This window comes from Lactuca serriola, chromosome 5 (assembly GCF_051521515.1).
Source record: "Lactuca serriola cultivar US96UC23 chromosome 5, Lser_US96UC23_V15, whole genome shotgun sequence".
Classification (NCBI taxonomy): domain Eukaryota; kingdom Viridiplantae; phylum Streptophyta; class Magnoliopsida; order Asterales; family Asteraceae; genus Lactuca; species Lactuca serriola.
The window spans coordinates 8,071,067-8,087,828 of record NC_136412.1 but is presented as its reverse complement, the minus strand read 5'-3'; the positions used below and the strand labels follow the sequence as shown (position 1 = coordinate 8,087,828).

At 36.0% G+C, this 16,762-nt stretch overlaps 2 protein-coding genes across 3 annotated transcripts; both read left to right on the top strand.

The window, feature by feature from the left end:
- Positions 1-5,214: 5,214 nt before the first annotated feature.
- On the top strand, positions 5,215-6,358 carry GDC1 (Ankyrin repeat family protein). Of its 2 annotated transcripts, XR_013683868.1 has the most exons (3): positions 5,215-5,547; positions 5,881-6,246; positions 6,283-6,358. XR_013683868.1 is itself a non-coding variant. In XM_078999755.1 (2 exons), exons 1-2 carry the CDS (start codon positions 5,272-5,274, stop codon positions 6,136-6,138), a joined length of 534 nt encoding a protein of 177 aa, XP_078855881.1. In that variant the 5' UTR covers positions 5,215-5,271; the 3' UTR covers positions 6,139-6,292. The 2 variants fall into 2 exon arrangements, 1 of the variants encoding a protein (XP_078855881.1); XM_078999755.1 differs by having other exon boundaries at positions 5,881-6,292.
- Positions 6,359-7,026: 668 nt separating this feature from the next.
- On the top strand, positions 7,027-10,222 carry LOC145051926 (microtubule-associated protein TORTIFOLIA1-like). Its single transcript, XM_078999754.1, has 4 exons — positions 7,027-7,980; positions 8,086-8,277; positions 8,358-9,545; positions 9,688-10,222. The coding sequence occupies exons 1-4, from the start codon at positions 7,282-7,284 to the stop codon at positions 9,883-9,885; spliced, it is 2,277 nt and encodes a 758-aa protein (XP_078855880.1). The 5' UTR covers positions 7,027-7,281; the 3' UTR covers positions 9,886-10,222.
- The last annotated feature ends 6,540 nt before the right edge of the window (positions 10,223-16,762 follow it).

Below are 16,762 nucleotides of genomic sequence, written 5' to 3'. Positions count from 1 at the left end.
TTTACAGTTTGTTGGTTGTTTCAGGTATTTCGGGATCTAAGGGCAAGAGCCCGGCGTGTTGGCGCGACATGCACTCTCTGGCATTTTGTTTGGGGACACTTTGATTTTATGAATAAATTATCTGATGTTATCGATCTGAAAACAATTGTGATTGGAATTTTATGATTTATGGAAATGAATTTCTTAATTGAAAATGAAAAATTTTATTGGGATTTTGGGTTGTTACATAACAATCAAATAAAGTACATTGCTACTACGGGAAAAAAACTCGTGTGCCATTTGGGAAATCATCACTTATATATATATATATATATATATATATATATATATATATATATATATATATATATATATATATGGAGAAAGGTATACCGATTGTAGATACATTTGCTATTTTTTAATCCACCAATTATAACGGAATTCAATAAAGGGTGAAACTGAAGTTTGGTACTTTAGAGCCATGTATGAATACCAAACCCCTTCTTTATCTTTAACGGAATCACAATTTATGGCATCATCACTTGACCTTAAAAACAACAATTTTAATTGAAATATAAACAACAAATATTTGAGAAAATATACTTGAAAGTGATTGATTAAAACATTAAAGGTTGTTTTAATTCCCCACTTTGGTTCTTGATCATTAGTTGTCTTGTTGATCGATAGTTGATTGTAACATGTTACACACATTTAATCTAAATGTATCAACGAACATTTATAAGAACAAACCTTAGCATAATCAAGGTCTTCCAACAATAAAACTCCAGCTCCTTTACCCATAACAAATCCAACACGCCCATGTAAAAATATCACAACCAAACCTTATCATGCTCATGTGTTTGTGGCGCCACTGCCTGATTTGAAGGGGTTGACTTTCATTCCTTAATTTAGTTATTATTTGAATTTCCTTAGTCCGTATTTGTAATAAAATAAAGCTTATTTAGTGTATGAATGTTATGGATCTAGTTCATAATTTTTGAAAGGTCTATTAACACGTATAACATAAATCGCGTATGTGAGCATTTGAGCAGGTTTTAATTTGTAACACCTTTTTCCCAGAATGGGCCAGTGGATGGTATAAAGGAGTCAAATGGATTGTTTTTGAGGAAAACCATACGCCACTAGGTGACATGAAGGGTGTCACGACGTGACATACCAAAAGAAGAAATTATTTACGGGATGGCTGTCACGATGTGACTAAAGGAAGGTCACGATGTGACAGCAGCTGCAGCCGAAGCCCATGATTTATTAGGGTTTCCTCCATATTTAAGCACCTTAACTTCAAGTTAGGGCATCCCTTTCAACCTCCAACCTGTCCATTTCGAAAACCCTAGCCCTTTGAGTGTTCGTGGCGATCTTGGCCATTTGAAGGCTCAGTTCTCAAATTTTGGTGTGGAACTTGAAGACCAAGTATATTGCAAAGTGTTATCGTAAAGAGCTCAAGTGTAGATCTTGAAAAGGGACTTCATTTCTAGACCTTTGTGAGTAAAAAACTTTCATCATGGTCCTTAGTTTACTAGATCTTGTAGTTTGATTATATATGTCCCTTTTGGTCCTTGTGAGCTTGTGCTTTGGAGTTGAGTGAACTCCAACACCTCTTGAGCTTATTTTATCACCTCATAATCTGGTGGAACCGGGTTTTGCATCTTGATCTTGTTCTTGAATCCATGCATGTCTTGGAAAGGTTTTGTGCTATTAAGGACTTAAGGCTGTAGATTTAGCTTCGAGACGGAGTCCTAATGGATAAAGTTGGAAACTTTATATTAAGTCAGTAAAAACAACTAGAGATGAAGTTATGGGCCTTGATCTGAATGAATTAAGCACTTAATGGAGATTTTAGCATTCTTCCAGAAGCCATGACGTAGCCGAGGGTTTGCCACGACGTGTCAGTGCTTGGAATCATGACTGTTTTGTCCTTGCCTTCTGATAACGTGATGCATGGTGTGCCACGACGTGATGTTGAATGTTTAATTTTTGGACCTTTGACCATTGACTTTTGACTAGTTTGACCTTAGGTCAAACTTGGAGGATTAGGCTGCTGATTAAGGATTTGTCTGTATTAGTGCTAGTCGGTTCAAGGGTTTGATCAATGCAAGGAGTTAGAGTTTGTAGAGTTTGCTAATGATCACGACGTGGACAAGGAATGACCACGACTTGGTGAAGTCTAGCTTCACGATTGTTTTGTCCGGACAGGACCACGACATGGCGATGTCTTTCATGTCATCTATTTTGTCCTGTCATGCCCAAGACATGGCCAAGAGGTCTCCACGTCATGGTGGCCGTTGACTTTCGTTGACCATTGACTTCTGACCAGTTTGACTTGGGGTCAAACTTGGAGGATTTGGGTTGTTGATTGAGGGTTCATCTCTTTTGGTATTAGTCGGTTCGTGGGATTGAACAGTGTAATGTATGAGAGTGTTGTCGTGTTTCTCTGTTTCTCTAGTTCAGTTGAGTTTCTCACTATGCCACGTATCCCATTGTATATCCTTTGCATAATAGGATAGAGGTACTGTATGGTACAAGTATGCTAGTTGACAAGGATAAACTCCATGTTATGTATGTGCAGTTAGAACACTTAGTGTCTTGGTATAGTAGACTAGTAAGGTCTTGCATGTTGATCGCATGATACTGTTAGGAATTATAATTGGTTAGGGTAACTGGGGAAGACCAGTTATCAGGGTTATGTATGATTAACCAACGAAGGACTTAATTGAGAAGTGGTCAATAACAGGGTAGCTAGGGAAGGCTAACCACCAAGGATATGTAATATGGTAGTATATGTTATGTGTTTATGTTACATGATTATGTGGTAATGATAACATTGTTTCTATGTAGTTTAAGTTGGATAATCTGAGAACTCTTAGTCTAATGCCTTATTGTGATGTTCTTGTCCGATTTCGCTCTCGGTTGGATCATTTGTTTGACTGTTTATATGATCTCTGGCTCCATATGACTTTTTGTAGTGTATGAAAGACCATGATTCTGTTGGATTAGTGTCTAAGTCCATAACTATTTTGGTATGTACTTGACCTGATGGTGCATGGTCCTTTTGGGTTGCCTTCACCAAATCAACTTGATAGGATGAATTATGGAGAGAAAGGATTAAATATGATTTATTAATATATTATGAGAATAATATATTAAAGGAGAAATCATATTGTTTAATTAATATTAGTCAATAATTAATTAGTAATTAGTTTTGTGACTAAAAGAGATTAATTAAACTTAAGGGACTGGAATTGTAATTATAAGATAATTGCAATTTGGGCCATGGATTGCCTTGTATTAAGGGGTGGACGAATTCTATGGGAAGCCCATAAGGAAATCGTCCAAGGCCTTAATTAAAAGGAGTCTATGGGTTGCTTAAGGCTTAAGCATCCAAATTAGGGTTTCCTTGTTAGATAACCCTAATGGCCTCACTATATTAAGACCCCTTATGACCCAAAAACGTGGTGAAGCATTATTCTAGGGCTAGAACACGTTTTGGGCAGCCTCCATCCTCTCTCCTCTTCATCCTCTTGCTTATGGTGTTTGTGAACCATTAGAGGAGTGACATTTGTGACTCTAAGCTTTCTAAAGTCAATACAAGGAGATTTGGGATTGTTATTGCTACATAACAATCTAGGTAACATCTTAAACCTATCCTTATGTTAATATGATTAATTATATGCTAGAATTAGGGTTTATAGTCTTGGATAACTTGCATGTATAATAGAGAAACCTAGATCCAAACATTAGGGTTTGTATGAGCACATAGGATGTCTTATGACCTTAACCCAACAGATTCGACCCCTAGCAATTGTAGGAAAGAGAATGAGAGGACAATCGGAGGACCATGGCACTTGGATGAAAGAGCATGGGAGAACAACGATAACCGTACCTAAGACTATAGGAGGACAATAACGTTCACATGTTCTGTATTGATATGGATGAATGTATGTATGTTGATAAGTCAACGTTAGATCTGATGACTTTATGTGGATGCATTATATGATGGAATATGTGGCATATTGGAGAACTCCCTAAGCTTTATGCTTATAGTTGTAGATTAAGTATTTAGTAGGTCGTACGTGAGAGGAGCTCGGCTGGACTATACACACACATCGAAGATATTCGTTTCCACAGTTTTGTGAACTTAACTTTGATAATGTATGATTTTCAATCAATCAAATGATATTTAATAGTTTTGAAACAAGGGTATAATCGGTTAATCTATTTTAAAATGAAAATTCTCTTTGTAATATTTGGGAAGTTAGAAGTAGATACTTAAATGGATTGATCTTTCTTGAATCAAGCTCCATTGCACTACAAGGCTCCTTCTACTTCTTTTAAGATGCACAAAAAAGAACACAAAGCTTAAGAACACAAAAGATGGAGGCTAGGGTTTGAAATGGGTGTTATCTGAAGGTGGAGACTCAGAATAAAGCAAACCCTAAAAATTTCATTCCTCAAATAGGGCCCAAGGTCTGAGATCTTGAGTTTTGAGCCCTAGCGGCTTCGTGTCGCGACCTACATAAGGTCGTGTTGCTACTTATTTGACATGGTACGTACTGTGACCACTAGGTAGTTGCGTTGCGACCTTCCCAAAATCCCAAATCAAATTGAACTTAAAGAAGATTAAATGATAAGCCATATACTATAAATAAGGTGTTACCCATACAAATACATAAGTACGATACGACATCATATTTGTTGTATGCTAGACACGAACATGAATTTTAATTTCACTACAATTTCATTTCATTAGTCGGCATGAAACAGTGTTGTGTTCTGTATAACTAAAAAAACACGTCCAACATGACAAATACAATATAAAATAATTATTAGTTTATTTAATTCGTACATAATCATACAAAACCAGACACACATATTAATATTGTGTCAATTTTACACATGAACACAACAATGCTATCACGTTTTTTTTTTATACTAGATACGAATATATTCTATCACAAGTTCTTAAAAGTTCTAATGAGCTTAGTGGTCAAATCATGATAAAAAAGTCCCTCATATTCTAACAACCTTAGCAATCTAAACCAAAAAAAGGGCTGGCGTTTCAAAGCTTTCTCTATATCAGAGCCAGGTTTCGATCCTGGAACCTGTGGGTTATGGGCCCACACGCTTCCGCTGCGCCACTCTGATTTGGTGATTTAAACACTTTTAATATTTATATATTATTAATTTACGTTAAGGCATTTGGCAGGTATATCCACTCTCTGGTGATAAGAGATTTCCTCCCTTCTTCTGTTCTTCATACAGCGAAGTACAACAATGGCGACTATTCCATGTACTGTTCAACTCATCTTCGCGAGTACAGACACAAAACCCATAAACAGTTCGATCACAGTTCTTGGTAAACTCAATTCACAGTTTGTAGGAATGCGTAAAGGACTCGGGTTTTGCAGGCGAACTTCAAGAATTGGACCTAGTTGTGGTTCAAGAACCACCTGTTGGTTCAAGTTCGGTAAAAATGGCGTCGATTCTGAGGGTGCTGGTATTTACGGCAGTCAATCCCGCGACGATTTTGATCGGGATGATGTCGAGCAGGTATCCTTTTTAACTGTTTCAATTGTATTGAATTCTTCTAAATTTCTTCTCGCTTTCGAACATTACATAATCAAATTCTAGACTTCATTCGTTGGGTTCCATGAAAGTTAATGATTATTGGAGCAATTTATGACAATTGACATTAGAATTATGTATTGGGCACTTACGTATACTGTTGAAGTAAGTGAAAAAGATGATTCATTGTATTCTATACCAAATTTGATGTGGAATTGAAAGCTTTTGGCAATTCCATGGCTCTATGGTCATAAGACACATACATTTGGTCCCAATTTTTCCAAATATTATGTTTTAGTCAATTTTATTTTTATGCAGTACTTCAATTACATGGGTATGCTTGCTGTTGAGGGAACATACGATAAAATGGAGGCTCTTTTAAGCATGAACATTCACCCTGCTGACATTTTGTTGATGATGGCTGCCTCTGAAGGCGACAAGCCCAAAATAGAGGAGCTGTTGAAAGCTGGAGCCAAATATGATGTCAAAGATGCTGGTGGAAAGACTGCACTTGATAAAGCAGTAAACGATGAAATCAAAAACTTCATTCTAAGTTTTACTACTCAAAAGGCATGATCTGATCTTCAACACCCAAAATTAAAGTTATTGTTGTTATGTTTTTGTTTTAGTGAGATTTTAGATTAAAAATGTATAATATCATTGTCTTCTTTTGAGATGATAAATGTTTGTTAGCAGAAATGCAAATGTAGTAGTTCAAAGTTTTATTTGATTGTTGAATGGCCTTGATAATATGTGGTTTATGTAAATCTATGGTTATCCTTGTATTTCTGATGCTTCTATTTTCTTCAAACTTCAGTCATCAGTGACATATAAGACATAAACGTTTTAATCTGCTTCAACTTAGCTTTGGTATCTCTCTTTGGTTCTTTGTTTGTAATTGATTTCCCTGGTACTTTTATCTACTTCAACAATGATGACTTAAATATTTACTGAAGTCTCAATATATAAATGTTTTAATTTGATGATGTTACAGTGGAGGGGACAAGTGGTTGAATTAATTTGGACACCAGAAAACCTCCATTAAAGTAAGTTGTTGTTTGTGCTTTTAAGCAGTAATAGAGTCCGTCTTATTTTTTATAAACTTATAACCTACTCTTAAATGTTAGATTTTTTATTTTATTTTATTTTATTATTGTTATTTTTTTTAACAATACATACAAGAATAATCACACGTATAATATATGTACATTTAGTTAATTATATGCGAGAAAAAGTATATATAAACATTAAAGATTTTATCTTATAAATTCCTAAATAGATAAAAGGTTTTATAACCTAAAACAGAAATTGAGATATTGACTTTTAGTTTCTTATATATGATAACAAACTAGGTTATGCACTAATTAAAATATATCTTCCGAGGTATTATTTGTCCAAATATAATACTCCAATATTTCAAAAAGTTGGTATATTTCAATAAGAAATTACAATTAGAAAGACAATTGGGTGGGTTTAGACTTTAGACTTTCAGTTTCCGAATTCAAAATTTGATTTTAATTTTTTCAGCTACGAATCTTGATCGTTGCTTTCACGTTGGGTATTACTGAACCACCCAATTAAAAAAGCAGTTGGAGTTGGGGCTTTTCAATTTCCAATTTCAAACCCTTCCTTCTTCTACACCGGTGGTTCTTTTTTTTGCACCACCGCAGGCACCACCGTCAATTTCATTTGCTGTTTCGAAACCAACCCATAATCACAATGTCAACCAAACCTTTAAAACCCACAAAACCCCCAGTAACACCATCTCCACCTTCTTCACGATCATCTTCACTATCTGCTCATCTCGCCATGGTTGAACTCAGACAAAGAATCTTGACATCACTCTCCAGACTCTCGGACCGAGACACCCACCAGATCGCCGTCGAAGACCTCGAAACCATCATTCAAACCCTCTCACCTGACGGCATCTCAATGATCCTCAATTCCCTCTACGACGCCACCAACGACACCACCACCAACAAACCCGCCGTAAAGAAAGAAGCAATCAGACTCCTTTCCTTCCTCTGCGCCACCCACACCGAATCAGCTGTCAGTCATTTGACAAAAATTATAGCCCACATTGTCAAGAGGCTTAAAGATTCCGATTCCGGTGTTAAAGATTCGTGTCGCGAATCAATTGGACATCTTTCTTTTCTGTATTTGAAGGGTGAAAGAGGTGATAATAATATGGGGTCTGTGGTTTCGTTGTTTGTGAAGCCTTTGTTTGAAGCTATGAATGAACAGAACAAAGCTGTACAAGCTGGTGCAGCATCGTGTATGGCTAAGATGGTGGAAATGGCTTGTGATCCACCTGTTTTGACTTTTCAAAAGCTTTGTAGTAGGATCTGCAAGTTCCTTAATAGTCCTAATTTCTTGGCAAATTCTGCCCTTTTGCCTGTGGTTTCAAGGCTTTCTCAGGTTTGGTCAACGCTTTGCTACCTAATTATGTGTAAAGAATTCCATACCTACATTTGATTCATGAAAATTTACTCACTTAATTATGACACTTGTTGGGTTTTGCAGGTTGGTGCTATTTCTCCACAAGCCTTGGAGCCACTGCTTCAAAGTATTCATGACTGTCTTAGTAGTTCTGACTGGTCAACTCGAAAGGCAGCTGCTGACACTTTAATTGTATTGGCTTTGCATTCAAGTAACTTGATCAAAGAAAAACCAACTTCTACGATAACAATACTTGAAGCAATCCGCTTTGATAAGGTTCTTTTCCATAAACTAACTACCTTCAAGTAAATATCCATTTTGTTGAATACATCAAAATCCTGGATTAATTGATGCAGATAAAACCTGTTAGAGATAGCATAACGGAAGCACTGCAACTATGGAATCAAATTGCAGAAAGCTGTGAAGATCAGAAAACACCTGGTCATGGTGAAGATTCTCAAGTACAATCCAAGTTGTCAAGAAAGGAGCTTCCAAAGTTGGATGCGAAATCAATAGAGACCCCAGCAAAGAATGGCGAAACAAAATCTCAAAATGTTGCTGAAAAGACAACTGGAACGAAAAAGAAGCCACCTCCTTTAAGTGATAAGGAACTGAACCCTGAGTTCTTTCAAAGACTTGAAACTAGGGTTTCAGGTGAAGTCGAAGTCGTTCTCCCTCGTAGACTCCTCAAATCTTCAAATACACAAAACGAAGAGGAACCAGACATCAATGCTGGGTCAAAGTCAAAGTCAGAAGAGGAACCAGTCAACTTGCAAAAACAAGGTGGTGATCCGTGTTCTAGAAAGCGAGAATTAGAGAGTAAAGGAAATTTGTTGGGCATCCAAAGGCAGTTACTTCAACTGGAGAGACAACAAGCTTACATCATGAACATGTTGCAGGATTTTAAAGGTGGATCACGTGATGGTATGGTGACTTTAGAGAACAGAGTGTGGGGCCTAGAGAGAGTTGTTGAAGACATGGCACGCAGTTTATCATCAGCGTCAATGTATAGTCAAAGAGGTAGTAGTAGTAATCATATTCATATGGTAGGAAAGTACAATCACAATGGGTTCTCTGAATATCCTAACATGGGTTCAAGTATGAGGGGTAGGGGATATAATAATAATAATAATAATAAACATATGCAAATAGGGTTAAGAAAAGGGGTGGATAGGGATAATAGGTTGCCTAAAGGGGCTGGACCTGGTCCTTCAGCAAGAAGTGTTTGGCAAGCTTCAAAAGATGAAGCCACTTTGGAAGCAATTAGAGGGGTTGCACCTGATCATGATCATGAGAAGAAGAAGAATGCTGTTTTGACTGCTTGGAGAAATGCAATGGATGGAGTTTGTGAAGGTGACATGGATGTGGCGTTTGGTGAGGTTTTGTCTACCGGAGATGATCTTTTGCTTGTGAAGCTAATGGACAGGACGGGGCCCGTGCTTGACCAGCTGTCAGCTGATGTGGCAAGTGAAGTTATGCATGCGGTTGCTCAATTCCTTTTGGAACCTACCTTGTTTGACATCTGTTTGTCCTGGATTCAACAGGTATGACCTCTTTGTAAGCCATTTCCTTGATAAATTGAAAATCTTGTTACATTTTATTAGTATGGTTAATGAAGAAACACAAAAAAAAAAAAAAAAAAAAATTATTTATGGATTTTTTAATTTGTTTCTGTTATGTTTGTAGATGCTGGATACAATGGTAGAGAATGGAAATGATGTGATTGGAATTCGTATGGAAGTGAAAAGGGAGATTTTGGTGAATTTGAATGAAGCTTCGTCAACTATTGACCCTCCACAGGACTGGGAAGGTCTGATGCCAAACCAACTTTTATTGCAGTTGGCGTCAGCCTGGAATATTAGTATGCAACACTTAAACAAATAGTATCTCATTTTCATTCTTGAATATAATCGCTTATTTATGCAAAGAAGCTACACTTTTTAAAAAAAAAAACAATTTATGTATCGATGTTTCAGTTTGCTACCAGTTCTTGCATTATTTTAGCAAGTTAACTAAAATAACGCATATAAATTGGTAGCAAACTGTAAGATGATTGAAAAGTGTATACTCATTGTATATATAAGTGATTAGCCTTTCTTGCATAATATACACAAACAAAGTTATAGACATTTGATACATATTTACCAGCTTGTGTATAGATCTAAGCTTTATATGGTGGTTCTAAGTTATTTTTATTTAAACTATACGGTATTGGCTTGTTTTTTCATGTGCTTTTGCTTTATTACAAAACCTTGGGGACAATTGATTTTTTTTATTGTTATTATTATTTTTTTAAAAAGAAACCAGTGCGTTTGTGCATCTTTAGAAGGAAGAAAGGGGCGTCAAGCCCTGGTTGCCAAAATTCAACAATCATACATTACACGAAACATATGGCCAATATAGGGTTCTAATTTTGTTTTTTTAATAAACAATACGCCATCGTAAGCCCATTTACAAAGATAAATGAAAGGCTTTTTAGTTTTCACTAGATTTTTTTTTCTTTCACTAGAAAAAAGACTCTAGAAATGTCAGACAGGTACCAATTTTTTTCCGATCAAATATAATAATATAGAGTTAGCAAATGAGTTCGTGTCGGGTCGGGTCAAGATAGGAAAACCCATGAAACACGTCAAACTCAAACCAAAAAAACTTACTAAAAAAAATTAGTTTGAGCAACAGTAAGCAAATCCAAACTTTTAAAAAAAAAATTAGTTTGAGCAACAGTAAGCAAATCCAAACTTTAAACAAAGTATTTTAGATTTGATAAAATTTGTAACTTTGACGCATATTTCTTTGTTATTGGAACCAAGGTTATTAAGATTGAGATTTACGATAATTTTTTACTTTGCAAGACCACAATTATAAAATCGAATTGGAATCATAAAAAATTCTACCTAATAAACATTTTTTTTTTCGTAGTAGAGATAATTATCTATCTCAAAAAGTTTATCGTATTTAAAGAAATTCTAAAACAAAACATGATGTGAAAACAAGTACTATAGTTTAGAACAAAAAAAAAATTCAGACGCACGTTTATCGTATATTTGTGATATATATGAAATTCATCTATATCTAAATTTTACTTTTTAAAATTCAAAGCCCAAGTAATCAATAGAAGCCCAAATTCCGTTTTTAACCTATATGTATATGATATATCTGAATATGATCTTTTCTTCTTAGATTTGAGCGTCTATCCATCTTTTTCACTTTTTCAGTTTGTGAACTTTCCATTTACTCACATTTCATTCTTCAAAAGATAGAAAATGGTTGCTTTTTTATTTTTATTTTAAATAAAAATAATTTAATTTTAAGCTTTATAATTCAAAAAATAAATATAATACCTTAAAATGATTAATAAACACAAAACTTAATTAAAATAAAAATACTTCATTACTTCAATAAAAACTAAAAGTATATAAAAAAATAACCAAGATTAAAAAAACCTAGAAAACAACCAACATTAAGAAAAACAACCTACATTTAAAAAAAATGACCTACATTTGGAAAACAATCCAGGAAAAATATTTTTTCATGATCTTCTCTTTCTTCTTCAAAAGTAGCTTGAGGGCCGGTCCCGAAAAATGATTAGTTTTTTGCATCAAGAATTTAATATCGTCAACTGCTGCGCACTCTTTTTTTTTTCAACTTCTTTTTCTTTGTAAAATGTCAAATGTTCAACGAAATTCAGATTGTATGGATCAAATATTGCCGTCATTTTCTGCACTTCGTCTGCGTCCAGAAATCCGAAGCATTGAAAGAAGACCCTTTCCTTGTTTTTTTTGATTTGTCCCTACCCATTGGTCGGACAATTTCTTCTAGTCCCAGTCCATCGTTCTCATTTAAATCTCCCCCAAAACGAGCTTCATAAGAAGTTGTGTTTCCACTGGAGCCTGTTTTTGTTCTTTTTAATTGTGATCCTCTTAGTATGAAGTCGACATCATATTTTCCCACCTTAGACTAAGAATTAACACTTTCCAAAGCTCATAAAACTTGAACGTCTTTCCTATTTCCTCGCGAAATAAATGCAAAGCCCTTTGAAAAATTTCTTTATCTCCTTGACCGCTTCTCCTTTGGGTTTTTAGATTGTTGTATAACCCGTTCATTTTTTAAACACATTTTGGTATTTCTTGAGACTTTGAATTAAGTTGGTGTTTAGTACAGTACTCATCAATTCATCTTTACCCAACTCCATGCGAAATCTTTTAAGAATGCGAAGCAAAAAATGTTCATGTGGTTATGCATTTCCCTACTCTGAATGCTCCGAAATGTCAACGCAAGATTATGTCAACACTAACTCTTCTAGTGGAGTCAATGCTTGAGGCTTATGCTTTGTCTTCTCTTGTACTCGTTGTTTTCCTTTGCGATGTTGTGGGGGTGTTGGGGGGTAGGGGTTGAGTTTCTCGTACAATTTGGTCGTCCGACTCATCAAGGGTTTGGTTTTGTGGTTAAGAGTGAAAGGGTATGGTTTAGATTTGGGTTTGAGATTGATAGTGGGGATTGACATTGGTGAAAGTTGATCGAAAAACGACAAAGTTGTTGAACATATTTGGACTAACATTGTAACATCCCGACTCTCAGGTATAATATTTATATATTTATTTTTAGGATTGAATGAGTGACTCGATGAGTTATATGCCCGACTCGTCGAGTAGAGTCGGATTGGTCACGTGGGTTTAATGACCAACTCGACGAGTCAGAGAGCCGACTTGCCGAGTTGGCGCTGTGTGAGGAAAACCTAAATCTCCGGGTTTGTGTCCTATTTAAAGGGCCTTAAGCCCTCATTTCCGCCTCACCAGCCACCTAACTCCCATGTGTGAAACCCTAATCGCCTAGAGTAAACTAAGAGAGAAAAGAGAGTTAATCTTAGGCATTTTTGTGATCTTTTGGAGGAGAAGTGGAGAGCATCAAATCTTAGATCAAGAGGAGGCTTTTGGATCGAGGGATTCCTCAGAGATTTGCATCAGTTGAAGGTAAAAAGATGCTAAGTTGATCATTCCCTTATGAGATCTTAGTTTAGGGTTTTCTCCAATCCATCTTGTGTCATTAAGTCATTTGAGCATGGATTGAGGTTGAAACCTTAGATCTAGACTGTAGGGAGCCTTGTGAGTCCAAAGACCCAAGCTTTATTGAGCTGGAGGCAAGCTCTTGTGCATCTAAGCCTTATTGGAGTTTGTATTGGCATTATGAGCCTAATATCCCATGCATGCACGTAAAGCTTTCATCTTTACGTATATTCGAGCCTTAGGAAGATAGAGCTGGAGTATGGGGTATCAGTTCTGCCTTAAAACGTTTTAATGAGAATTCGACTTAAGGGACTTGACGAGTCGGTTGGAGTTTGTCCCGATGAGTCTGACCACACGGTAACTCACGCGAGTTGACGGGTCAACTCGACGAGTTGAGTTGGACTTTCATGAGGGTTCTGAGGAATTGAAGGGACTCGATGAGTCACATAGATGCGCTCGACGAGTTAGGTCAACATGGACTGTTGACTCGAGTGTTGACTTTAGGGTTTGGTCAAACTTGAGGGATAGAGGTCATGGTGGGGAAAAATGGTCTTTTACCCATCCCAAGAGTTAAAGAGGGACTATCATGAGTTTATTTAGAGTTGTGATCTTTAAGTGTTAATTAGAGATGCTTATTACATGTAGACGGGGATTAGACTATTCAAGGGGTATTCAGTTTCCTTGCTTGCTTACGAGGTGAGTCTTCTCACTATACTTACCTAGAGTGGTAATCTATGTTTGACCAGAGGGTCTTATGTGCTTATATTGAGTATTGTAATATCCTGCATTATGTCTTTGTGATTTATGTTGTGTATTATTCTGAGCTTATCGAGTTAGGATCGGAGGGTCCACCCGAGTTTTGGGACCGGAGGGTTCCATTGAGACACATTGACTGGAGGGTCTTATTCGAGTATAGCCATGAGAGGCTAATGAGATGTGTGTGGTATTTTGGGGAACTCACTAAGCTTCATGCTTACCGTGTTATGTGTTATGTGTTTCAGGTACTTCTCAGGATCACGGGAAGGCATCAGCTTGATTGTACACACAAGTTGGAGTTATCTTTTGGAGGATCCTGGATTGTGATTTAATAAACTTATGAACATGTGATTTGATAATTTGACATTTTGGAGATTCTAAGATTTGTGTTAATGATATTAAATGTGATTTTTAAATGAAATTTTTGTTTGAAAATTTACGGTGTTACAAACATTTAGTACTTGCATGTAATAGTATTACCTAACATTTTGGTATTGAAATTTGAGAAGGATATTGAACGAGAACATCTAGTTGGGGACGATAAAACGTTTGGGATGGATCAAATGCGAAAATGTTTCAAGTTGGGGGTACTTAAAGTTGAAACATTGGTTTCTATTGGATTTTGAGGCTGGATTGTTGGGGCTCTTTTTTTTTCTCAAGAAACAGAGAGAAATTGATAGAAGAATGTTTGATTTTAAAGGTGAAAGTAGTGGGTCGTTTATAGATGTATAAAATGAATATATATATATATATATATATATATATATATATATATATATATATATATATATATATATATATATATATATAGGGCTAGGTTATAATGTGGATGAACAATTATTGTGCAGACGTGTGGACAGTGCTATTCTATGAGAATTACTAAGAGAATAAGTTGTTTAGTAATGCGAATATGTTCAACCTTACATAAATATCATCATTTTCATGCATTCTCACTAATTCTTATTCATTTTTGTTCTCACACGTCGTTTTTCACTCACTTTCATTATGACAGAATACGACTTAATAAACATTATGACAGAATGAGAATAATAATAAAAAGTCTATAATAACTTTATAGATGATTTAATTAGTGAAAATGTGTGTTAATGACAATAGTTATGTAAGATTGAACGCATTTATATTATCAAACAACATATTTTCTTTGTCATTCTCACAGAATAGCAGTGTGCACACGTCCGCATAATAGATGTCAATCCACATTTGAATCTTGCTCTCTCTCTCTCTCTCTCTCTCTCTCTCTTTCTCTCTCTTTCTTTCTCTCTCTCTCTCTCTCTCTATATATATATATATATATATATATATATATATATATATATATATATATATATATTCAAATTGTAGTCCTTAGTAGTTTAAAAAAAAACCAAACCAATGAAATGAAGAGAGATAGGGCAGGGTAGCCTCCCCTCACTCTGATCCCACAACATTGCACCACCTTCCCCGCTACGGTCCGCTCGGCCTTATCTACGAGCAAGAGCCACAACCTATCATCTCTTCTTAGACTCATTCATCAAACCACACACTCAAACAAAGAAGAGATACGTTTTACATGGTACGACATACAACAAACGATTGAGATATAACGATTTTACGATCTTACGCCCGTTTTATTTTGCATATTTTTTATTAGTTCCACAATAATGAAAAAAATAAAAATTAAATTTTTTTTACTCTTGTAAGACCAAATCGAATAATGGCCCGAGGCATCCCGTGACACTTAATTGATTTGCCCCTGTCACTAGATTTTTTTTCTTTCCTCTTGCTCAAAGCATAAGAAAGAAATATTAATAGAAAAGTACATTATTTTGTGGGTTTATAATGTGTATATATAACATGTAATATCATAAAAATAGATTGTTTCGTGGATTTTCTTTTAAATTTGAATTGAAAAAATTGACATTTTGACCCGACTACATTCATTATCTTGACAATTGTGACCCGCAAATGATCCTAACTTACCAAAATATGAAAAAACATCATAAATGGTCCCTGTGGTTTCCCATAATTTGAAGTTTAGTCCATGTGGTTTAAAAACGTCATAGATGGTCCCTGTGCTTTCAAAACTTTTGACGATTGGTCCTTATTGCTAACTCCGTTAAATTTGTCCGTTAACTAAAGGAATTTTTCGTCTTTTCATGATCACAGGGACCATTTATGAAGTTTTTCTCTTATTTACAAAGGGGTCTCTCTCTTTCTCTCTCTCTCTCTCTCTCTCTCTCTCTCTCTTTTTGACATTTGCTTCCCCCTCCTTTGTTTCCCCATCTCACACAATGTACAAAAAGTTGAAGCTTTCATGGTGCCATGATTCATTGGCTACCGACTGCACCCATCGTGGTAAATCAAACGCCCCACCGTACCCAGCCCACCATGCTCAACAACTGCTAGATCGATGTTGATTTCTCCCTTTCCGACAAATCTGAGTCGTCAACCCTTTTCCATTCAGTTGACTTCCAATCATCAACCCCTTTCAAATCTGTTCATCGTCAGTGTGGGTTCGGCGGTGCTTGGGCTTTCTTTAATAAGCAACTCCGATAAGGGTTAGATCGACAAAACCGGACCTTGAAACACCGACAAGGGTTAGATCGAAGAGGTTTCACATCAACGGTGAGAGGGATAATCGGAGAAGGACGACTGGGGGTGGTTGATTCCATTAAACATACCCGATAGAGACATCCAAGAAACTAAAAATAGTATCAAACTAGAAATCGGACCCCCTTCGATTCATAGAATCCGATCGACAAACACAGTCACCCAACGTCGCATCCTCCTTCTCCTTCTTCTAATATCGATCATAGTTCTCCCTTTTATCCTTTCTGAATAGACTAGCCTCTTCTTTTATCTTTTATTTTTTACATTTGCAGCTATTAGGGATGATGACAATGGAGGAATATGGGAGGTATTTGGTGACTAAAGGTGACTTTGGGTAGTGATGTTTTGTGGGTGGTGTAGGGGGATGAAGAGGAGAGAAGAAGTTGATGAAG

Coding starts and splice junctions, on each gene's coding strand:
- GDC1 (XM_078999755.1), top strand. CDS start 5,272: ATGGCGACTATTCCATGTACTGTTCAACTCATCTTCGCGAGTACAGAC. Junction 5,548..5,880: donor ATCGGGATGATGTCGAGCAG/GTATCCTTTTTA, acceptor ATTTTTATGCAG/TACTTCAATTACATGGGTAT.
- LOC145051926 (XM_078999754.1), top strand. CDS start 7,282: ATGTCAACCAAACCTTTAAAACCCACAAAACCCCCAGTAACACCATCT. Junction 7,981..8,085: donor TGGTTTCAAGGCTTTCTCAG/GTTTGGTCAACG, acceptor TGGGTTTTGCAG/GTTGGTGCTATTTCTCCACA. Junction 8,278..8,357: donor AAGCAATCCGCTTTGATAAG/GTTCTTTTCCAT, acceptor TAATTGATGCAG/ATAAAACCTGTTAGAGATAG.